Source organism: Aedes aegypti, chromosome 2 (assembly GCF_002204515.2).
Source record: "Aedes aegypti strain LVP_AGWG chromosome 2, AaegL5.0 Primary Assembly, whole genome shotgun sequence".
Lineage (NCBI taxonomy): Eukaryota > Metazoa > Arthropoda > Insecta > Diptera > Culicidae > Aedes > Aedes aegypti.
In genome coordinates, this window is record NC_035108.1 from 367778249 (window position 1) to 367802957 (window position 24709).

A 24709-nucleotide genomic window follows, 5' to 3' on the forward strand; every position below is an offset into this window, starting at 1 on the left:
GCACATACGACGGGTTGGGTGGGTATCGAAAATGAGCATTTTTGGCGTTATGAAATTTGTGAAAATTTTTAAAACTTATTAACCCTTACCAACGACTTTTAAGCATTATGTGAAAAAAGTTTTTGGGTTTTTGTCACTTAATTTTGATTGCTGTCCCAAATGAGGCAGCGAAGACGTCCTCGATAATATGGAAGAAATTTCTAAAAAAAAAGTAGCGGATAGTGCGTGTCAGTAGATATAGGAATGAACTTTCATAGTGTATAGTAAAAAATTGTGAATTATGTTATTTTTCGAGGTGTTTGATCAAATTTGTAATGGCTTGGCCGATGTGAAGTGAAAAAAAATCTGGCATAGTCAATGTATTGGTGTTGTCGTGTGGGTGGAGTGAAGTGAGGGGTTACTTTATTTGAAGCTTGAATGATGTTGTTTTAATGGGGTTCAATGGTGTTGAATGAATTGCTGTCAGTTGGCATTTAAAGCATTTCATAAATATTTCGTAATATGGTCGTTTTATTCAAGAATTTATGTAAAATCATGTGAGCATCGAATTTTCTGGAAGCAATGGGTACTTCGGATCAGTAAGTGTGTGTGCGTGAAACTTAGCGCATCAAGCATTATGTTGTCATGACAACGACGAAATGTGGTGTTAGAAGTGGAGCAACCTAAAGCTGTAAGCCGACGACATAGTAACGCGGCGCGTCAAGCGGGGCGTGAGGCGTTCATCGTGCGATTTGCATATAAGCATATATGTGACATTGTGGCACCTTGATGAATCGCGTGGGTCGTAACTACATTACAGGATATCCGGAAGAAAATAAATGCAACATTAATATTTTGCAGTTTAAGATATACATTTCCTACCATTAAGGAACTGTCCATTATTTACGTAACACATTATTGTGACCATTTTCTGTATGAAAATAAAAAAAAAAATGTATGGCGCGTAAGAAATCTCAATCTTATTATATTTTGCGTGAAGTAAACACAATCATTAATGAAATGTTTCGCGAGTGCAGTGTAGCATATAGTGTAAATTGGAAACCTTAAGAAAAATCAAACCAACATTGATCATCGGAGAGTTCATCCAGTTCATCAAGTGTTACAAATCTGCATGGGGTTCCAACTAACTTGGTGAGATTGTTCTAATTTATATTGTATTTATTTATTTTTTTATATCATATATAACTGAGTTGGGAGGGAACACCAGGGCATCCGAATGATGCGACTTGGACAGGGAGCTTGGGACTGCCTCCTCCCTGTTGTTAACATTTCGTGAATTGAGGGCGGGCTCTTCGACCCCATCTATTGGGAGTATTCTGTCAATCGAGGGCTTGATTGTACAATTGTTCGTGAAAACTTTCTTCTGGAAGGAGATTCTTTTCCCCTGCCGCGGGTTTCGTGCAAGTGTCTCTGCTTGCGGGCCCGCACATCCGTTTTTAGCCCTTCATACAGGAGACTGACTGCTTACGAACAACAGCACAATCTTGATCAAATCGCTTTTCAGATTATTCCAGTGCTATAGGCAGATGCCTTGCTACAATAGATGGTAGAACCAAATCATCATCATCATCATCATCTTAATTTTGATTGCTGTCCCATAGTGCCATCCAATTCATCGTGCGCGCTTTTGAACGTGACTCATTGAGTGCCGAACGAAACAATTAAGTATTGGAGTTGGAGGACTGCTTTCGCGACAGACAAACAAACCATCGTGCAAACACGTGATGAATGGGGAGGGTGGCCAGTGCGCATCGTACCTTCGTGCTGTGCGTACACGAATTCTCTCTGCTCTTGGAAGTTTTCTTAAAAACTACCTAAAGCAATAAAACAGTACTTTTCAGTGCTACAAAAACAGTACTTTTCAGTGCTAAAATTAAAAACGGTACTTTTCAGTGCTACTAAAACAGTACTTTTCAGTACTATTTTTCTACTATTGATCCCTTTACGATCCTTGTTTGGACCCGTGCCTTCGATTTTTCGTTGGACCCGTTGGCGAAAGCTAGCGGTGGTAATCCTTCTTGGACACCGTCTTGGGAAAAAACCTTTCGAAGGTCACGTCTTCTTTCGTTTATTAATTAAACATGGTATCAACAACAAACAAAAGGAAGGGTGAATCTCTGAATTCACTACTTCCTTCCAAAAAAGTGGGTTTTAAAACTGTCACTACACGTGGCAAGAATGGAAGAAAGGACGTTTCTCCGGAATGCGAACTTTCTTCCAAGGGTGAAATGAATAATTGTATCGAAATGAGCAATCAGTTCGATGCTCTAGACAAATTTTCCGAACACCAAATCGAAGCAGCCTCTAGCCCAGGCTCTTTGATTCAAGTGAGGAAGCAAAGAGTGCCGCCTATCGTGGTCAGTTGTTCCGAATTTGGGGGATTTAGGCAGGAGATCTTGAACTCCATTAGGGGAATCAAGGTTTCCTTCCAAATCGCAAAGAAAGGAGACTGTCGCGTTTTGCCGGAAACTCTTAAAGATCGTGAGCTTCTTCTCAAACATCTTGAAGAGAAGAAGCACAAATTTTTTACTTATGACGACAAAACTGAACGTTTGTTCAAAGTTGTCTTGAAAGGTCTCTCAAGTGACTATAAATCACCTGAAGAGATCAAAAATGGAATAAATGATTACTTGGATTTTCCCCAGTCCAAGTAATCATTATGAAAAAGAGAACCCAATCTGGCATTGTTCGGAAAGGGCTTTCTCAAGAATTTTATTTAGTTCACTTTAACAAAAAAGAACTAAATAATATTAAAGCTTTAGAAAAAGCAAAACTTTTGTTTGATGTCCGTGTGACATGGGAACATTTCCAGAAACCTGGAGGAAATTACCAGAACCCCACTCAGTGCCGTCGGTGCCAAAAGTGGGGTCATGGTACAAAAAATTGTCGCATGGATGCTAAATGCATGATTTGCGGAGGTTCTTCTCACGCCAAAGACGTCTGTCCAGTGAAGGAAGATACCACCAAATTCATATGTTGTAATTGCGGGGCTAACCATAAGTCCAATTTTTGGAATTGTCCTTCACGCAAAAAGGTCATTGAGGCTCGTGCCAGGCAGATGAAAGATAATATCCGTTACGATAACGGTCGTTTCCGGAATTTGCCTGGTAGAGTATCGAACAATGCTCATTTTTCAGTTAACGATCGCTTGATCATGAATCATACCCATCAGGAAGATCATAATCATGCTCATTCACAAACAAATTTTAATCCGTCGGGTAGCCGTTCGAATCTTTCTATTTCGAATGTATCTACCCACGGTAAATCCTTTGCCGATATCGTAGCAGGAAATTCGAACTCCTCCCCTGTTCGATCCATGGGTACCCATTCCACTTGTTTCAAATCAAATGGAAAAAACCCTACCGCCACAGGTAACTCCGCTTCTTCGCCTACCGGAAATTCCAATGGGAAATCACATGACATGTCTGCCTCTGATTTTAATTTTCTAACTGAACAATTGAATCTAATGATTGATGCAATGTTCAAAGCCACCACTATGACTGAAGCAGTCCAAGTAGGTGTAAAATTTACAAATCAAATTGTTATTGGATTACGTTTTTCTAATGGATCCAAATAATAATTTAAATATTTTAAATTGGAATGCTCGTTCTCTGAATGGTAAAGAGGACGAGCTGTTTAATTTTCTTACGGTTAATAACTTGCATATAGCAGTTATTACCGAAACGTATTTAAAACCTGGATCTAAACTCAAAAGAGATCCTAACTTTTTTGTTTATCGTAATGATCGACTTGATGGGGCATGTGGGGGAGTTGCAATCATCATTCATAGGCGTATAAAACATCAACTGTTTTCATCATTTGAAACTAAAGTTTTTGAAACTTTAGGTGTTTCTGTTGAAACACAGTTTGGTAAATATACTTTCATAGCTGCCTATTTGCCTTTTCAATGCTCTGGACAGCAAGTTAATTTGCTCCAAACTGACTTGCGTAAATTGACTCGCAATAAGTCAAAATTTTTTGTCATTGGTGACTTTAATGCCAAACATCGGTCATGGAATAATTCTCAAAGTAATTCCAACGGCAGAATTTTATTTGATGAGTGCTCTTCAGGATATTTCTCAATTCAATACCCTGATAGCCCCACATGTTTTTCCTCTTCTAGAAATCCATCTACGATTGATTTGGTCTTAACCGACTCTAGTCATCTTTGTAGCCAACTGATTACTCATGCTGATTTTGATTCTGATCATGTCCCTGTTACATTTCAAATATCCCAAGAAGCGATTCTCAATCCTATCAGCTCCACTTTCAATTATTTACGAGCTGACTGGAATATATATAAAACGTATGTTGACTCCAATCTTGATGTTAACATTTCTTTAGAAACTAAACTTGATATTGACAATGCTCTTGAAACTTTAACAAATTCCATTGTTGAAGCCCGGAGCATTGCAATTCCAAAATGTGAAGTAAAATTTGAATCCGTGATTATAGACGATGATCTTAAACTCTTGATCCGTCTTAAAAACGTGAGGAGAAGGCAATTTCAACGCACTCGCGATCCTGCTATGAAAATTATATGGCAGGATTTGCAGAAAGAAATCAAGAAACGTTTTGTTCAATTGAGAAACAAAAATTTTGAAAATAAAATTTCTCAATTGGACCCTGGCTCTAAGCCCTTTTGGAAATTATCTAAAATCTTGAAAAAACCTCAGAAGCCAATACCGGCATTGAAAGAGGAAAACAAATTATTACTAACTAATTGCGAAAAAGCTCAAAAACTTGCTATGCAATTTGAAAGTGCGCACAATTTTAATTTAGGACTTACTAGTCCAATTGAAAATGAAGTTACTCAGGAGTTCGAAAATATTCTCAATCAAGAGAACGTTTTCGAAAATGCCTGGGAGACTGATTTGGAAGAAGTGAGAACTATTATTAAAAAATTCAAAAACATGAAAGCTCCTGGCGATGATGGAATTTTCTACATCCTCATCAAGAAACTTCCAGAAAGTAGCTTATCATTTTTAGTTGATATATTTAACAAATGTTTTCAATTAGCATATTTTCCTGACAAATGGAAAAATGCTAAGGTTGTTCCAATTTTAAAACCAGACAAAAATCCTGCAGAAGCTTCTAGCTATCGTCCAATCAGTTTGCTTTCCTCCATCAGTAAACTTTTTGAAAAGGTTATTTTGAACAGAATGATGGCCCACATCAACGAAAATTCAATTTTTGCCAATGAACAGTTCGGATTCCGCCATGGACATTCGACCACTCATCAACTTTTACGTGTAACAAATTTGATCCGTTCCAACAAATCTGAAGGCTATTCTACTGGTCTTGCTCTTCTAGACATAGAAAAAGCATTCGACAGTGTTTGGCATGAAGGTTTGATTGTAAAATTAAAAAACTTTAATTTTCCAACATACATTGTTAGAATAATTCAAAGTTATCTGTCAAATAGTACACTTCAGGTTAATTATCAGAACTCCAGATCTGAACGACTTCCTGTAAGAGCTGGTGTTCCTCAAGGCAGCATTTTGGGACCAATATTATACAATATTTTCACATCTGACTTACCTGAGTTACCTCAGGGATGTCAAAAATCTTTGTTTGCGGATGACACAGGCCTCTCCGCCAAAGGACGAAGCCTGCGTGTCATCTGTAGTCGATTGCAAAAAAGTTTGGATATTTTTTCTTCATACTTGCAAAAATGGAAGATTTCTCCTAATGCTTCCAAAACTCAACTAATAATATTCCCACATAAACCAAAAGCTCTTTATTTGAAACCTTCAAGTAGACATGTTGTCACGATGAGAGGGGTTCCAATAAATTGGTCAGATGAAGTTAAGTATCTAGGGCTCATGCTAGATAAGAATTTAACTTTCAAAAATCACATTGAGGGCATTCAAGCCAAATGTAATAAATATGTAAAATGTCTCTATCCCCTTATTAATAGAAAATCAAAACTTTGTCTTAAGAACAAGCTGTTGATATTCAAACAAATTTTCAGGCCAGCCATGTTGTATGCTGTACCAATATGGACTAGCTGTTGTAATACCAGGAAGAAAGCTCTGCAGAGAATTCAAAATAAAATTTTGAAAATGATTCTGAGGCTTCCTCCCTGGTATAGTACCAATGAGTTACATAGAATATCCAATGTTGAAACATTGGAACAAATGTCAAATACAATCATCAATAATTTCAGGCAAAAATCGTTACAATCTTCTATTGCCACGATTAATGCGTTATATGTTTAGGTTAAGTTAGGTTAAGTATATTAAAAACATTTTTTTTTCTCTTATAAGCAGGTGAAATCAACTCACCTGTAAAAAAACTGAACTGCTACTGCAAATTAGGATGATAGTGTTGTCAAATAACACAGAACACCTAGATATAAGAAATGAATGTAATGTTTGGAATGATACTCCTAAAAAAAAAAAAAAAAAAAAAAAAAATGGGGAGGGTGGCAATAAAAGTCCGATGTTGCTTATTTTCATAAATTTGCGGCTGCAATAATTAATGACACCATCACCCAGCGAGCGGGATTTTTTTTGTTTCAGTACACGTGGCTACCAGTACGGTAAACAACGCCATGTGATAACGCGCTTGTGATGGCGTGCGAGATAACGTATGCAAATAACGGAAACCGACGGTTGGGAATGGCGTAGAGTTGACACACAGAAGCAATCATCGCGGTCGTTGATTACTTATTTTTGAGCACAAAGTGTAATTTAGTTAAAGGACCTTGCATCTAGATCATGTAAGGTATCGTACACAAATAACGTAGCACGTAAAATGAAGATTTCTGAACCTCAGCCCATTTACAGGGGTTAGGCAAAATTTTGCCCAAATTCAAATGTTTATAACTCTTTGAAAAAAAGATAAACTTGGGTGCCTTTGGGGGCTTTCGATGTCAAATTTGGTCTTATTTCAGTAATTTGCTTGGCCATATGGGCCACCGTATACCGGAAATGTTCCGGATTTGATAAGGTCATGTTCAAATCATTTTTTTTCCAACGCTTGTAATTTTGTGTCATTTAAAGTTGTATAGAATTTGAAATCGTATCACCTTCAAAAATCTTGGAATTCAATACCCATATTAATATGGTACCGTACGTTTTCCTAAATGGCTTACCATAGAATGGTGAGAGGGTTCTGTATATGTTCCCCGAAGCATTAGCTTGAAACCTAGCTTGAAACCATTTCCAACAGGAAATCAAACTTCAAGCTGATGATTTGGGAAAATGGCCATGTTTCGGAAGTTTTCCGATGAATCTTAATGCGTCCACTAGCATTCAATCTTCATTTGTTTCTAGTTTCTTGAGAAAATGTTAACATCTATGCAACTTCAAACCTCACAAAATTACAAGCAACGGAAAACACGTTATTTGGACGCGACCTACGATTCCCGGATTTCCCGGATATCCGGTGACCAATATGCATGGCCAATCAAACTACTAAAATATGTCCAAATCTGCCGTCGAATGCTTCCAGCTGTATCCAATTTCATAAATTTTTCAAAAACCATTTGAATCTGGGCAAAATTTTGCCTATCTTTATCATTTTGCCCATCCCCTTATTTTTAAAAGACTCATAATTGCATGTGAATGATTTTTGTTTTTGATTGTGGACAAATCCAGGCGGGAGTTCATTTGATCAAACTTTCCCTAACCTAGTTGAGCTTCACTCATCGGCGTAAATGGCAACGTGTTTTGAATTTTTAATTAGTTCTTTAAATTTCGCTGTCGTTTATAGTTTGCTCTTTGTCCTCTATATTCACAGCTAGTAGTAAGTTGCGCTTCCTATACGGCTTTGAGCTGAGTTGATGTTCGATGGTTGTGTGGACTGTCTGACTGGCCATTATAAAATCCAGAAACAACTTTGAGCCTAGCTAACCCGCAAGTAGCTAACGTAAGTACTCTTTAATGAATGTTCGAATCCTCTGAGCAGAATCTCAAATAGAGAAACTTTAAAGTAGATGGAGTACCGTGTACCTTTTAATTCCGCTCCTAAATGCTTATCTTTGACAGATACGCGTATTTCGACTACCACTTGCAGTCTTCTTCAGTGTCAGTTACTCGTATCCACTAAGTGGATACGAGTAACTGACACTGAAGAAGACTGCAAGTGGTAGTCGAAATACGCGTATCTGTCAAAGATAAGCATTTAGGAGCGGAATTAAAAGGTACACGGTACTCCATCTAACGTAAGTAGTTCGTAAATGGTGAGGAATTACGTTATCACAACGGAATTTGCACAGTTATTAGGTTTGGTTACATAGTGTGGGGTAGGCCTACTCATTATTTGTAACCTTCCTTTAATTTAGAGTAAGTTGGGGCAAAAGTTCGACATAAATTGAAAAGTTAATACAGACAACTCACCATAACTCAATATTGAATTGAGTTACAGTTACACAAAATCACTGCAACTGCGATCCAATGGACCATAGAAGTAGCCATGAAAACTATTTTTTGCAATTCCGTTGTATATCAACTTTCTTTTTAAAAAGAAGTTGATCAATATAATGGCCTACTTTTCCCGCCAAAAGGATCAGTGCTGAAAAGTGCTACTTTTAAGCACTAACAACGCACTTTTAAGCACTGTTTTAGGAGTTGTCAAATTGATATCTGATTGCATCTATACATAATTTATCGATTTGCTCTGAATATCTAAATAACTTAGTCCACTAGTTTCTGGTTATTCTTCTTCTTCTTCTTGGTATTACGTCCTTACTGGGACAGAGCCTGCTTCTCAGCGTAGTGTTCTTATGAGCACTACCACAGTTGTTAACTGAGAGCTTTCTTTGCCAAAGTTGCCATTTTCGCATTCGTATCTCGTGTGGCAAGTACGAAGATACTCTATGCCCAGGGAAGTCAAGGAAATTTCCATTACGAAAAGATCCTGGACCGACCAGGATTCGAACCCAGACACCTTCAGCATGGCTTTGCTTTGTAGCCGTGGACTCTAACCACTCGGCTAAGGAAGGCTAAGTTTCTGGTTCTACATTCGTTGAATATCCGAATTGAGTCGAATTCGGATCGTCCAACGGATTTAGGGTCAGGAGCCAGTTGAAAGTAATGAATTCTGAGTTGGTGTGAAATCGCTTTAGGGACGTAGAGTTGGTTTCTTCACTTTTGAAAAAGCCAGCAGCACAAAAAATAATGTAGATATTGTGGGGAAATTGTATGCAGCGTCTTACCTGGTCAGTAATTGAAAACAGAATCGGCAATGGAAATGTGAAAATATGTGAAAGTCATTCCACAGCCTACCTGATTGAAGAAAACTGAGCTGTTGCTACCCATGAAAGCTCTTGTGGATTTTCTTGAAATATGTTTATGCGCCAACTTTTATCCAGCTATAATGACATTTTCCATAATTGCAAAAAAAATTTGTATGCAACTCGTTGCAAAACTCGATTTTTCAGCGCTCGTCGTATTTATCCAACGAGGCTTGTATGACTCATGCTGAAAAAATCATCATTTTGCAACTTGTTGCATACATAACTATTTTAGTATGGTTCTCTAATTGGATATCGAGAGACGAAATATTGGGGGAAAGTTTGTTGGATTAAAGTAGTGACAGCCCACTGTTAAGGTCCAATGAAAAAGGTAGACGTAGCAGCCCCCTGGTTGATAATGACAATTGCCATATATGTGTATGTGTTGTAGACGTTGACGAAGCGAAATTGCCGATGCATAATGATTGTATGTTTTGTTTATTTAGTCCGTACTAGATCGTTGACGATTAAAGTTGTAGAGTACAAACGCGATTTGAGTATGTTTTCAACTTTCTTCATATCACGCATCCCGGGACGGTTTTGTATAGTTTGATCACTACGTTTATATGTATTCGCTTTGCTGATATTCCCAACAGGTTTTGGGCTCAGATATCCCGAAGAAAGTATGAAAGTGAAGTGTCTGTTCGAAGATACATTTCGTTTGAAGTGCGTTTGATTACGGTTCGAGTTGAACTCTGTTTGCTCAGCGTTTGAAACATATACGGCTATGGAAAGCGTATTTTTGTGAGATGTTCTAAGTTGCGCTAGAAGAAAGGCAGTTTTATTGAGGAGGAGCAGCCATCATATCAATTTTACCAATTGTTATTGGATGGACGTCGGCAACTGATTGCAGCGTGTGTTTGTGTGGAAAGTGATTGAGAGATTTTGAAAGAACGCACAGTGGTCCAAAAGAGTAGTTTTTTTTGTGACTTGTTTTGAAATGGCAGAAGCAAAAATAATGTTCGATCGGTTGAATGATGTCAACTGGTCGACATGGCGATTCAGGATGGAGCTAATGTTAATGCGGGAAGATTTGTGGTCGATGGTGAGGGATCTCAAGCCGGACCCAGAGAATATAACGTCAGCCTGGAATAGAAAGGACGAGAAGGCACGAGCGTTGATCGGCTTAGCGCTAGAGGATAGCCAGCTGATCCACATAATGGAAGCTGCAACTGCGAAGGAAATGTGGGAGAAGCTCAAGAGCTATCATGAGCGAGGGTCGTTATCAAGCAAAATCCATGTGTTACGGCGACTTTGTTCACTGCGATTACAAGAAGACGGGAACATGTCGGATCATCTTGTGGAGGCTTCGGAGTTAGTACATCGATTAGCCAGGATGGGGGAGTCGCTGAAGGAGCATTTAGTTGTGGCGATTTTGTTGTCCAGTTTGCCGGAGTCATATAATCCGCTTGTCACCGCTTTGGAAGGCCGGCCAGAGGAGGATTTGAAGTTGGACTACGTGAAAGGAAAACTATTGGATGACTGGCGGAGAAGAAGTGAAAACCGAATTGAGAAGAGTGTTGCTGAGAAGGCCATGAGGTCTACAGTACTGGATGAAAATCGGAGAAATTATGTTCGAAAGTGCTATTACTGTGGACATGAAGGTCATTTTCAAAGAAATTGCCCCGTTTTGTTGGAAGAGGTGAAAGCTAGTATGAAGAAACAAGATCAAGCCAAAACGACCACTCTACAATGTAAAGATCATGAAGAAGATAATGACGAACGTAGAGTGTGTTTTACAATGACTACTGTGAGTGATGAGCCTACCGCGAAGAGATGGATTGTTGATACTGGGTGTACGAAGCACATGACAAATTCGACGGATAATCTTGGTTGGTGGAATCCATGTGCCAAAGAAGTGATGTTAGCCGATGGAAAAACTGTGAGAGCAAGAGGAAGCGGAAAGGGAAGGATTAAAGCAACGATGAATGGAGAGCAAGTCGATGTGATGTTGAAGGAGCTCTTGTATGTGCCTGGATTGTCCAGAAATATTTTATCGGTCAGCCAGATCACAGACGAAGGTTATACTGTTGTGTTTAGCCAGAAGGATTTCCGGATTATGGATGGTGAAACGGTGCTTATTGTAGGCCGAAAGAGCGGTGGATTGTACTATTTGCAGCAGTAAATGATGACGTCAGTTTTTAGAACTAGGAGGAGTTAAACATTTTGTAGAGTCTGTAAGGAATATGTGGGCTTCACTAAGGAGGAGTGTTGGATTAAAGTAGTGACAGCCCACTGTTAAGGTCCAATGAAAAAGGTAGACGTAGCAGCCCCCTGGTTGATAATGACAATTGCCATATATGTGTATGTGTTGTAGACGTTGACGAAGCGAAATTGCCGATGCATAATGATTGTATGTTTTGTTTATTTAGTCCGTACTAGATCGTTGACGATTAAAGTTGTAGAGTACAAACGCGATTTGAGTATGTTTTCAACTTTCTTCATATCACGCATCCCGGGACGGTTTTGTATAGTTTGATCACTACGTTTATATGTATTCGCTTTGCTGATATTCCCAACAAAGTTGACTGTACAGCCAGGAAAAAACTACATATTGACTACAACTTGTGCAGACAAACTTATTTCAAAATGTGTACCCATTTTTAATTGATTGAAATAGTTTTAAAATTGATTGTCTACGAAATTTAATGAGGGCAAAGCTCGCAGACAGGAACACCAAATATCGATACTTTTGTAAAATGAATACCATTTACTAATCATTGAATGATACATAACTTAATTTTGATCGAAATTGACCCAAAATAGGGATGATGGTACAGTACTGACCTGATTTTGTCAACCCCTTTTCGCTTAAAACTTTTTGTTGTCATTATTGATTTTTTTAAATCTCATTTAGTCCTGTTTAAGTTTTTATTAACACCCGACTATCAGATTACACCAATATTCTATCACAAAAATATCATATTGAGTTAATATTATCTTCCGTCGATAAAAAAATACAATCTTGTTGTTGCGATTTTTTAACCACTTATTGATGTGAATTTCGTCCTTCGCAGATTTTGCCTTCAATTTAGCTGATCCTTTTCGATCACCGCCACCCATACAGTTATCCTGATGTTCATGACAGTTTTCTCCGGCCGGGTTAGGGTTTTCCATTTTCTTTTTGTTCTCCACGCATCAGCTGGTCTTGTGTACGCAACAAAACCAGCTGGTCATCCGATGTTTACAGTCAACTGAACTGCAGTTGAAAAGCGCTAAGAAAGTTGCATCTTGTCACCTTTATTCGCGGAATAGAGGATTGATGAAGCAAAGCCATGCTGAAGGTGTTTGGGTTCGATTCCCGATCGGTCCAGGTGTTACAAAAAATTATCGTAACTAAATAACACATCATGTTCATTTCATTTATTTAGTTAACATCTACACAGATAACACTGAATCAACAATTTCACGCCACAATACTCGGTTCGTGGCCGCATCTCTCCATCCTCGGTTCTGCCCCACGCTCGCCAAATCGATACGCACTTGATCCGCCCACCTAGCTCGCTGCGCTCCACGCCTTCTTGTACCAACCGGATCCGAAGCGAACACCATCTTTGCAGGGTTGCTGTCCGGCATTCTTGTAACATGCCCTGCCCATCGTATCCTTCCAGCTTTGGCCACCTTCTGGATACTGGGTTCGCTGTAGAGTTGGGCGAGCTCGTGGTTCATCCTTCGCCGCCACACACCGTTCTCCTGCACACCGCCGAAGATCGTCCTAAGCACCCGACGTTCGAAGACTCCAAGTGCTTGCAGGTCCTCCTCGAGCATCGTCCACGTTTCATGCCCGTAGAGGACTACCGGCCTTATGAGCGTTTTGTACATGGTACATTTGGTGCGGGCGTGAATCTTTTTTGACCGCAGCATCTTCGGGAGGCCATAGTAGGCCCGACTTCCACTGATGATGCGCCTCCGTATTTCACGGCTAACGTTATTGTCAGCCGTCAGCAAGGATCCAAGGTAGACGAACTCGTCGACCACCTCGAACGTATCCCCGTCTATCGTAACACTGCTACCTAGGCGAGCCCTGTCGCGCTCGGCCCCACCAGCTAGCATGTACTTTGTCTTGACCGCATTCACCACCAGTCCAACTTTTGCTGCCTCGCGTTTCAGGCGGGTGTACAGGTCTGCCACCTTTTCAAATGTTCGGCCGACGATGTCCATATCATCCGCGAAGCAAACAAATTGACTGGATCTCGTAAAATTCGTACCCCGGCTGTTAAGCCCGGCTCTCCGCATAACACCTTCTAGCGCAATATTGAACAACAGGCACGAAAGTCCATCACCTTGTCGTAGTCCCCGGTGGGATCCAAACGAACTGGAGTGTTCGCCTGAAACCTTCACACAATTTTGCATACCTTCCATCGTCGCTCTTATCAGTCTCGTGAGCTTCCCGGGAAAGCTGTTCTCATCCATGATTTTCCATAGCTCTACGCGGTCGATACTGTCGTATGCCGCCTTGAAATCGATGAAAAGGTGTTGCGTTGGGACCTGGTATTCACGACATTTTTGGAGGATTTGCCGTACAGTAAAGATCTGGTCCGTTGTCGATCGGCCGTCATGTTACAATTTTAATTGTTTCCGATAGCCGGGTATGTACACAATAGGAATAAAATAAAATTCATAACTTGCTTATGTTTTGAAGGGGAGCTATGGAAGGTTTTGCAAAATGGGGTTGACAAAAAAATCGAATAAGCTATGTACAACCATAAATAACGGTTTATTTTTGCAAAACTAAGGTAAAATGTTAAATTTTGGTAACTTTTCTAGTGCAATTCTAGACATTATGAAGTCTTTATACTCCATCTAGCTGAGGTATATACCTTAACTATAAGAGAACATGGTCCAAATCGGACCTAGTAAAAGGTTTTAGGCCACATCTTTTAAACGCGTCAGAATTCATGAAAAAATTAACTTTTTATGACTAGACTTGTTTTGACAAAATTCTCACGAAGTTATCAATCGGACCGACCCTGTTTTTGGATGACCCCATATTTTGTCGTTGCTTGCTATGGTAGTACCTTATAATATATAAATCGGTTTTGATTAGTATCAAGTTTGTTTAACTTCTTATAGAAGCATGCATGCAAATCAACGTTGAAGGGCAAATATTTTCATGATTTTTTTTTTGAACTTGTTTTAACTTAATGTTAATACTAACTCTAAAAATGTGAATTTCATTTAAAACGTAACAAAAATCCGAGTATTGTTCATATTCAAGTAAAATCAACTCTTCCCAACTCGATTTTGAACGGATCATCGTGTTAGAGAGGTATCCTTGTATAGAACACAAAATATTAAAAAGATTGTATTTCCGATGAAGTTCAGGTAAAATTTCAATTCAACTCCACATTGTTTTTACAATTTTGAAAAGAAAGTATGTTTCCTAGATCAAAAGTTATAATTAAAAAGTTATCATTTCATATTTCGTTTTATACATGACTAATTCTAAAGATATAACAAAAAAACAAGGCTTTTATTCTTAGCGAAGGATATATTGGTTAAAATCTCTGTAATATAAATCAAAATATGGTAAACATTCAATTCATAACTTTGATGCAATCTGAAAGTTAGAAAAGTAATTAAAACTTTGAAGAGCAAAAGATCCGTCTTAAAATCATTAAAAGACTGTAGTACATCCTACTTATTACTTTTATGAATTATTTATTGTTAATAAGGAATAAGGATTCGCAATAAATATTCTGTAAAACCAGCCTAGTAAAAACCTCCATGAGTCGATATCTGAAAGGAACGACAACTCATGGAAATATAGAGTCATGGAACATGAATGCTTTGAAAAGCTGTTTGAGAGGGCCGTAGTTACCATGAAGTTTTGATTTTATTCCATTAAGGCTGGTTTGCTACTGACAAGAAAAGGAATCGCCTATCTCGACGTGTGGAAAAGTTCTTCCCAGAAATGGTCCGGAAAATCACATTTTTCTGATCGCAGTTGAGAAGAAATGTCATTTTAAAAGGGGCTTTCTGTAGGAAATTTCTTGACCCATTCAGTCAAAGAATTTCTTTACTTTTCTTGAGCGAAACAGCATACTTAGCTTTAGTCGATATCGGGTCATGGTACATCGACTCATGAATATTTCACTGTACTTATTTCGTTTTTGGCAAAGGAATACGTCTTAGATTAAACAGGGGTGCACTTTCTGAGTACGCCAATTCAGACATGTTTTTCATGTTTCATCATAACTAACTTTAATCTTTCTCCTTCATGATTGTTTCCTATTTTATCGAACAAAGCTTGTATTTGAGAAAAATGTATTATTTTGCATTGAAATTTAATGGTTTTCATCAAATTCTAAGTTCATCTCTGGAATCCCGGAATGGAAAATCTCAAAAGTATGTAAATCTCGAAAGTTTTTGTCCCGGGATGTCTCGTGGTGGACATTCTAGTTTTTTGGATCGTATTATTGACAGAGCTGTGGTATTAATAAGAATGCTTTTTTAGTTGCTGATTCATTTATTCTTCTATTTTTTTTGGTGGTCTACCGTGTTTTTTAGATTCTGTTGAAGAAAATTCTCGATCATATCAGAAATAATGACATCATCAGGGAATAAATTCTGGGAAAATTGAAAATATCTCACTTATCGCTCTCTGTTATAACAATGATCCACAACACATCATTAGAGTCTGTTTATTGCCCTAATGCTACAGCTATGCTTATATCGGGGAGACAACAGTGCATAACAAAACCCATCTTAACAAGCTCCAAACTTGGGGCACTCTATTGCTATCAGATGTTCGGGGATTCTTTATCATGTCAGTAGACTATAAGACAGCTACCCCAATGACAAATAGGCGAGAGAAATGAGTTTTATCATCGCTCTCTCTATAAGGCTCTTGTTCGATGCTGCTTTTTATCAAGCTTGTTACAGCTTGCGAAACATTGTCGACCACGAACTATACAGATGCGATGTTTCTTTTCGCTTGCCTTGATCGTGCTTCGAAATCAAATGAGAACGAATTCCCCAATGCCTAGACATAATTGCAAACTACAAAAATTCTCATTTTTAAAGATGACGTAGTCATTGAAATTGACGTGATTATTTGTGACACTAATTGAAATTTGATTTATTATTGAATTAACGATGACGTAAACTTGAAAAACATTAAATTCAGTTCCATTTTAAGACACGATCTGAACTTTTCAATCACTTCACTTGATTTTACACGTCAATAACCTAAAATTACACGACAGATGACATAATCAACGGGTGGCGAAACGTCAAACACTGTTGGAATCAAACAAAAAATGTTATGCAAGTGTATATTTTTTGAAACTCTCGACATCATGATTTAGTGCAAGTAATCCGTTTTAAACATATACTAATTAAAGTTTATAAGACAGAGTATAGTGCCATCGTAGCCGAGTTTGCGTGGAGCAACTGAATGCATCGATTTTATAGAAGATGTTCCTTTTGCACCCACGCTCGACGATACAATAATCAAACAGGTCTTATGAGTATTTTTAATTGTAAAACATAAATGCACGTAATAAATTAAGATGTGGAATGGCTTACCCCAGTGTTTCTTATTATTTACAATTAGTGTCTGAAAGAAATGAACGTGAAATCTCTTAGAGTGGTTGAGGGTATGTCGATATACATTTGCTAATTGGGTTGTTTAGTGAAGAAAAATTCACTGTTTGTTCCAGCTTGATCGAAAGAGCCCATCTTTCTAAGTATAACACGATTTTATTGCACTTCAATATCTCAATGTTGATATCATAAATGATTAAAAAAGATTTCAATCCGTCGAATCAATGACATTTCAATTTACACAATGACAGTTCGTCCCGAAGTAAAATTTGCCGAGGGGTGATTCAAAAGTGATTTCCATACTAATTTCAAATGTGTTTTAAAAATAGTTCCAGGTAACGGAAAATTGTGAAACTTTGGATTCTAGTTTAATTTTTAACGTAGATTCAGAATATGTAAGAAAATTGATACCCCTAAACAAGCCAATTACGTCATGTTTGCAATTTACAGCACACAACATTGACAACAGTAAGATTTTTATTTTTTTAAATTTCAATAATAAATCAAATTTAAATTTGTGTCACAAATAATCACGTCAATTTCAATGACTACGTCATCTTAAAAAATGAGAATTTTTTAGTGTGTATTCTTGCTCACAGAACTACGAGTGGAAAATAGAATCTTACGTAATTTTGTGTTATTTTACTCGCTTTAATATGTCGGTGTTATATGACACAAAATTACATGAATTTTTCGAACTGTGTGATTCTCATGGAAACTTCTACTTCAACGATGGATGTTTTTTTTCGTTTTTGCGCTTTGTCGGCAGTGCGCTTGGCGAAACCCAAGCAAACGGGTTTTTTTTCATGTGTCGCCGAAATTACTTTAGCCGAGGATTGATTACGAACTGGTGAGCTCGTTTCATGCTTTAGATAACTTAAATTTGTATTCTGGCAATGTTTCATTTGTTCAGTCGTTTAACAAACTATGGATTGTTCGTCACAATAAATGCCGTCATAAGCCGTACCTACTCTTTTATTTATTTGTCGCAGTTGCTAAAAATAAACATTAAACGCACAAAAGGTCCGGATTGAACCTTATTAGAAGGTCCGACCAGACTAACACAAATTTCGTTATTTTCAAATTTGGGCTGATTGGATTCGATAATAGAATAACACAAATACATTGATGAATGATTGTCGTTTACAAAATCTTGGAAATAGTGCTCACATGCAGTGCACTAGAGCACTCCAAAACAATAAACGAAATTCTGATCTTATATGTTATGACAGAGTCAGACAATGGGTAGAAATTAGAAATTAGAACAGGGTTCGGATTGGACCAAACTTTCCTATTGTTTATTAAGGATTGAAGCACGTGAACCAGACTAGTTAAAATTTCAACAGTTGATGTTTTTACTACATATAAAAATATCCCATATCCATCGTGAATTAACTGCTTAAATGTTCCGAAACCTGCAAATATTTTGGCAGGTCTGATGTGTCTTGCCGATTATATAGAAAACCATGAATTGAATTTAAAGTCTTCGAGGTAATTTTACACATACTAATGATAAATTCCACATTCTCATCATCTTTTCAGTTCTCCAAGTCTGATCCATTAGTCAAAGCCACCCGCCTGCCAGAATGCCGACTGACGAAGAACGGCGAATTATTCCGGATGTACCACGTGGTCCGCTATGCGAATACCGTAGTAGATCCAAATTCAACTGGAAAGACTTCAAATTAGTTTTGGAAAATTCGACGCTGGCACGAATAAAGGTATTCGATCCATAGTTTACAATTTCCAACATTCGTAATTCCAGTAACGTTCTTACCCCTTTCTCAGTACGATGTGTGGAAGAAGCTGGAATCGGAACCGCTTTTCACGCCCGTCACCTCCACCTTGACTGCAGACCAGCAAAAAGAGCGGGCCGCTAAACAAGTGAATCGGGTGGCAGATTTGGAACTGGCCCCAGCGGAGGTCTACTCGATGGACTACAAATACCGAGTGCGGTACCTAATGAGCATCAACGAAGCACTGCACTCCGTATGTCCGAGCATGTCCGTTAAAATTGCGCTGGGAGTGGGACTCTTCACAAACTCTCTGTTGGCCATGGGAACCGAACGGCATTCAGCAGTCTATAATGCGGCGTGGAACCGAGAGATCATAACCTGTTTGGCCATCACAGAAGTCAGTCACGGAAGTAACACCAAGCGATGTCGCACAACTGCAACCTATGACCCCAAGACACAAGAATTCGTCATCAATACACCGGACTTTGAGGCTGCTAAATGCTGGGTTGGTAACCTGGGCAAAACGGCCTCAATAGCATTGTTATTTGCAAGAATGTATACCGGAGAAGGGGAAGATCACGGCCTCCAGGGTTTCCTGGTACCCATAAGGGATCCCAAAACCTTACAACCATATCCCGGTGTGATCGTTGGCGACATCGGCGAAAAGATTGGTCTGAACGGAATCGACAATGGTTTCGTCATGTTCAATAACTACCGGATACCGAGGGAAAATTTGCTGAACCGAACTGGCGACGTTACACCGGAAGGAGTTTACGAGTGCACGTTTACAGAACCGGGTAAAATTCTAGGTGCCGTGCTAGAATCCTTCTCCGCTGGACGGCTTGGCATCATGCAGGAATCATCTAACACGTTGTCGCATGCTGCAGTTATAGCAACCCGTTACGCCGCACTGAGAAAACAATTCGGACCCGATAGAGATGGACCTGAACAGTCAATTATCGAATATCAGCTTCATGTAAGAACTCGTACTCATAAGAAGTCCGTTGAACAACCTCATCATATTTTTCTACTATATTTTAGCAATGGAGAATTTTCCCGTACTTAGCTGCGGCGTGCATACTTAAGGTCTCCGTATACGCACTGACGGAGATCTACCTGGAAACGGTTCAAAAGTCCCAAGCCGAATCCAACGGGTTTGAGCTGCTAACGCAAATCGTTTCGGAACTCCACGCTCTGGTGTCATCGTCGAAGCCTCTGGTAACGTGGACAGCCCGCGATGCCATCCAGGAGTCACGTGAGGCATGCGGCGGACACGGATATCTGAAGGCCGCGAACTTGGGCGAACTGAGGAACAATCACGATCCCAGTTGTACTTACGAGGGCGACAACAACGTGCTGGGACAGCAGGCCTCCAACTGGTTGCTGCGGCAGTGGAAGGGATCCAAGGTGGAGAGCCCAGTTGGCACGGCGCACTTCATAGAACGACGGGAGGCTGTCCTGCGGAATAGCTACGATGCTATTGTGAAGACTGGTTGCAAGGTGGAAAGTCCGGAATGTGAGTACTTATTGGTTTATTCTTGGGTTCAAAATATATGATTCAAACATTCGATTTGCTATCTCAGGCCGCCAAAGTTTATTTTCAACTTTTATGCAAAAAAAAAATCGATTGTTCTAAATTTATTTTTGCATACAATTTTGTTTTTCCAAAGCGGCAAAATAGAACTTGCAACGCTCTGTTCAATTAGAGATCCGAGATCGACTTTCTTCTTCTGCTATTTGGCGTTACGTCCTCTCTAGGACAGAGCCTGCTTCTCAACTTAGCGCTCAATGAGCACTTCTATAGTTATTAACTGAGAGGTTTCTTTGCCAAAGTTTCCATTCGATATGGACCAATAGGTCTGTGCCATAATAAGGGAGGGAAAATTTTGCATTCGTATTTCGAGTGACTGGTACGATGATACTCTATGCCCAGGGAAGTTAAGGAAATTTCCATTGCGAAAGGATCCTGGGCTGACCGAGAATCGAACCTGGACACCTTCAGCATGGCTTTGCTTTGTAGCCGTGGACTTTAACCACTCGACTAAGGAAGGGATCTACCTAAATTCTTTATTGTACACGATGTTAGATTATATTAATTGAATGATATATGTACGGTTTCACCCACATGCAACGTAATATCCAAGAGAAATACCTCAGGTGTTGTCTGGAGTCTGGAGAAGTTATTGAATTATTTACAAGAACTTTTTCAGACTTTCCTTAAGGAGTTTTCCAAAGGATTTCTTCAAAGGATTGCTTCAGTAACTCCTGAAAGTATTATATCAAAATTATTGGTTTGAAAACACATGAATTATTTCATCAGTTGTTCATTTGCTATTCTATTCTTCAAGAAAAAAACAGCCAGACAGAGCCTGCTTCTCAATTTAGTGTTCTTATGGGTATTCCCACAGTTTTTGATTAAGATCATACTATGCCTTTTGACCATTTTTGCTTTTGTATATATACTCTTTATTTTTTTCAATATGTGTAAAGGAGTTATTAGGGCAACATAATTTGTATACGAATACTTCGGAGTCCTTAAGGTGAAGATGAATCGAAGCCAAACTTCAAATTTTCAAGAGCACGGATCTGGAGAACCAAACATCCGTTTAAGCTGAAAACTTAATCGATTGGTCACTAGCTGGTGGTGACCAATCGATTAGGTTTTCAACTCAAACGGATGTTTGGTTCTCCAGATCCGTGCTCTTGAATATTTGAGCTTTGGCTTCGATTCACCTTCACCTTAACCTTTGCGGTACTAACATAGTTTTGGACATGGGAAACCGTAACAAGTTCAGGTAATTCCATACATGAAAAGATTTTAGTAGTTTGCTATGGTCACCAATGAGTTGGCGCTGAAAAATCATGAAATTTAATGGGTTACATCTTAGGGTTTCGTTCAGGTCGACAAGTGGCCACTTCCCTGATGGCTCGAATCCGTGACATGGCCGGGTGGTTTCAATAATGTAAAAATGTAGTTGCTTTGATCACCAATGAAATGCCGCTGAAAATTCATGAAACTTGATAGGTCGCATGCTAGGGTTTGTTCCAGGTCGAAATGTGGCCACTTCCCCGGGGCACCAAATCCGTGAGGTAACCAGGTGATGCCAAAGTAATCTACGTTGTTCCAACTTATATATTCAATCTTTTTATACGATCTTTTAATGAGAAGAGTTCGGAGCACTCTTATAATGTTTGCTGTGAAAATTACCATCGTAACATTGCACACTGGTCCAGGACATGAGGTTTTCGTCAAGATTGATTGATTTTAATGCCAAAGTTTCTTGTGAGAATATGTTCAGAATTTTCGGTACTACAAAATGCACGAATCAAAACTTTTTTTACGGTGATTGCAAGAGTGACGTATACGCCAACTTTTTTTTTATTTTAACGAATCGTATGTTGGTATGTTCAGCAAAGTTGTAGCAAATGATCATAGAAACAACTTTGCCGACAAACTTTTTCTCGATTTTGCTTAAGAGCCGAGATAATTAAGTATTTTTAATAAAAAGTCGTTTTTTGTTCTTACACACTCAATCTGTTCGGTAAAAATAACTGGGGTTTTGAACTACCGAAAAAGTCAGTAAACTAGAAAAAATGTCTGAAATCGAAAAACAGAGATTTTTTACTGAAATTTTGCAGAGAGCTTTCTTTTTATATCATATAACGATAAAAAATAAAACATGGTGAAATTTGCTTTTCAATTACGCGTGGCGACAGTTTTCATTTTACTGACTTTTTCGGTAGTTCCAAAACCCAGTAAAATTTAACCGACTCCAGTAATTTAATCTAAGTGTGTAAGTGTTTCATTTTTTAGTTTTATTGGCCTACTATGTTCTACAAAGTTTGTATACTTATCATTTGCTACAACTTTGCTGAACATACAGTCACCTCACGCAGTTGAATCACCCACAATTGATGAATCAGCTGACTTCAAAAGACAAAATTATTATCAAACTCGTCACAAAACATAACAGAATTATTTTTACTGATAAGAAACTATGTGTAAAATAATTCTATGATGTTTTGTGACAGGTTTGATAATAATTTTGTCTTTTGAAGTCAGCTGATTCCTAAATTGTGGGTGATTCAACTGCGTGGGGTCACTGTACCAAAGTTGTATTTCTTATGGTTTTCATGTTATTTGAGTTTTTCATCTTTAAATTAGCTATTTTGTATGCCTTGTATCTCAACTATGAGCACCTCAAAAAAATATCTTTTCACCAAATGATTTTGCAGTATTTCAAGTACCTGTGAGCAAAATTTGTAGAAGATGATATTTTTCTATCTCGTTTAAAATCAATTTTACTAATAAACGATATGAGATAAATCCATTGAATATCAATACATGTTCAACTCCCAAAAGACATGGCTACCTAAGCATATCAAACCAAAAGTAACACGTGTATTTATATAGGAAGAAATTGCAAGAAATTCATCGTCTTTTTCTCTACCACTATTTAATCTATTCCTAAGCAAGATCATCGGGTTGGAAGTCAACATAAGCCGTATTGTGGGCTTCATAGCCGTGCAGTTAGCGGCGTCAGTCGTTTGGGCGTATTGTGCTACGGAGTGTGGGTTCGATTCCCGCCCCAGTCGGAGAAAACTTATTTTTTATTTACAAATAATTTTTATATTTAACAAAATGATAACGGATGTACTATACTTTACATTTTTTTTTTCATTTTATATCGCTGCTCTCTACTTTGTCAATTTCATTTTATTCCATACCCTGCTACCCATAATCGAAAACTGAAGTCCTAAAGTGTTTTCTGACGTCAATTTACGCTTCTATATACAACATGAATTGCATGTTAAATAATCTGAATCGTGAGTTCATTGCTTCACCAAACTATCCAGAATATTGTTGTATGAAAACTAATTTGGTTACATGATGAAATTGGCTCCATAATGCCTTATATCACTTGAGCCTATGAAAAAGCAGTTAATTGTAAGGGACTTATGCGGCATGTAAGAGCAATGTGTCATTGAAAACATTTGAACGTGTCTAACGTTATTATGATGCCTATTTAATATATTTAAGATTAGTGTCTTTAATGGTTACACCTCCAAAAGGGCGTAACTCCATATTTCGTTGATCTTCTCATTCAATACTCCACCTAGAAGTTACAAATATCTAAAAACACGAAATTTGAATCAAATTTTGATGGTATATTTCTTCTGATAATCACGACCAATAAAAATCCTTTCAAATATCTCAGATTTCCATTGAATTTTTAGACTTATACAATCAAAAGGGCGTAACTTCAAAACGGGCTCTACGATTTTTTTTTTAATGTTGCCCAGACACCTGGTGAGCACAGATTTGATGGAGATTTTTTTCTGATAATAACAGTCAGGGGAGCACCATGGGTACGAATAACTGACACTGAAGAAGACTGCAAGTGGTAGTCGAAATACGCGTATCTGTCAAAGATAAGTGATTAGGGCGGAATTAAAAGGTATAAAATACTTTAATCTACATTTTAGTCTCTATAAAGAATGTATTCATAAACCCAAAAACAAAGTTTTTTTGGAGAAGCTTTTGAAGAGAATCTGTTTGAATTTTCTTTCTCGAAAAGCGCTGTTGAAATTTTTGGAGAAATTCCTGAAAGATTTTTTAAATTTTCGACAGGAAAAGCAACGTTACTTGTGTCCAATATATTGTCATACAGTTTTTCTTTTGTTTGGAGTGTTGTCTAATTTATTTTCTCGTTTAATTAAAACACTGGTAGTATTTAACTTACGTAAAATAGCTTGCTAGATGAAGTAAAATAATTAATTGCTAGAATGTCATATTTTAAACATGAAATGATTTTTCTAAATGTTGGATCATAATCAGAGTTGGATGTTGTTTATATCAGAGCGTTAACAAAACATCTCAGGATCTTTATTTAATCATATTGCTCATTAAAAAGACAAATAATACTGATTAAGTTTAAAAACAGATATGGATTGATTTTGACATATGCGCGTGTCGCTTACAACGAACTTGGGAATTACTTGTGTTAATGAATCAGGTTTATAGTTAAAATAATTCCAAAATATTATCTGTATTGAAACGCGGTAATTATTACCGTAAAATGGAGAATATTTGATAATGCGGGTAACTTCGATAGTGACGGACCCGCAACATATTAAACGAAATATCATAATATATCATAATTTCTCTTGATCGGTTAAACAA

General features: G+C 38.1%; 1 protein-coding gene across 3 annotated transcripts in view; it reads left to right on the forward strand.

The window, feature by feature from the left end:
* Positions 1 to 24709, forward strand: part of LOC5575181 (peroxisomal acyl-coenzyme A oxidase 3) — a 52217-nt gene that overhangs the window by 22019 nt on the left and 5489 nt on the right. For all 3 annotated transcript variants that reach the window (XM_001655512.2, XM_021846580.1, XM_021846581.1), the window contains exons 2-4: positions 18332 to 18510; positions 18578 to 19501; positions 19567 to 20041. In XM_001655512.2, coding sequence (XP_001655562.1) covers positions 18376 to 18510; positions 18578 to 19501; positions 19567 to 20041 — 1534 coding nt within the window. In that variant the 5' untranslated portion in view covers positions 18332 to 18375. The remainder of the gene's footprint in view (positions 1 to 18331; positions 18511 to 18577; positions 19502 to 19566; positions 20042 to 24709) is intronic.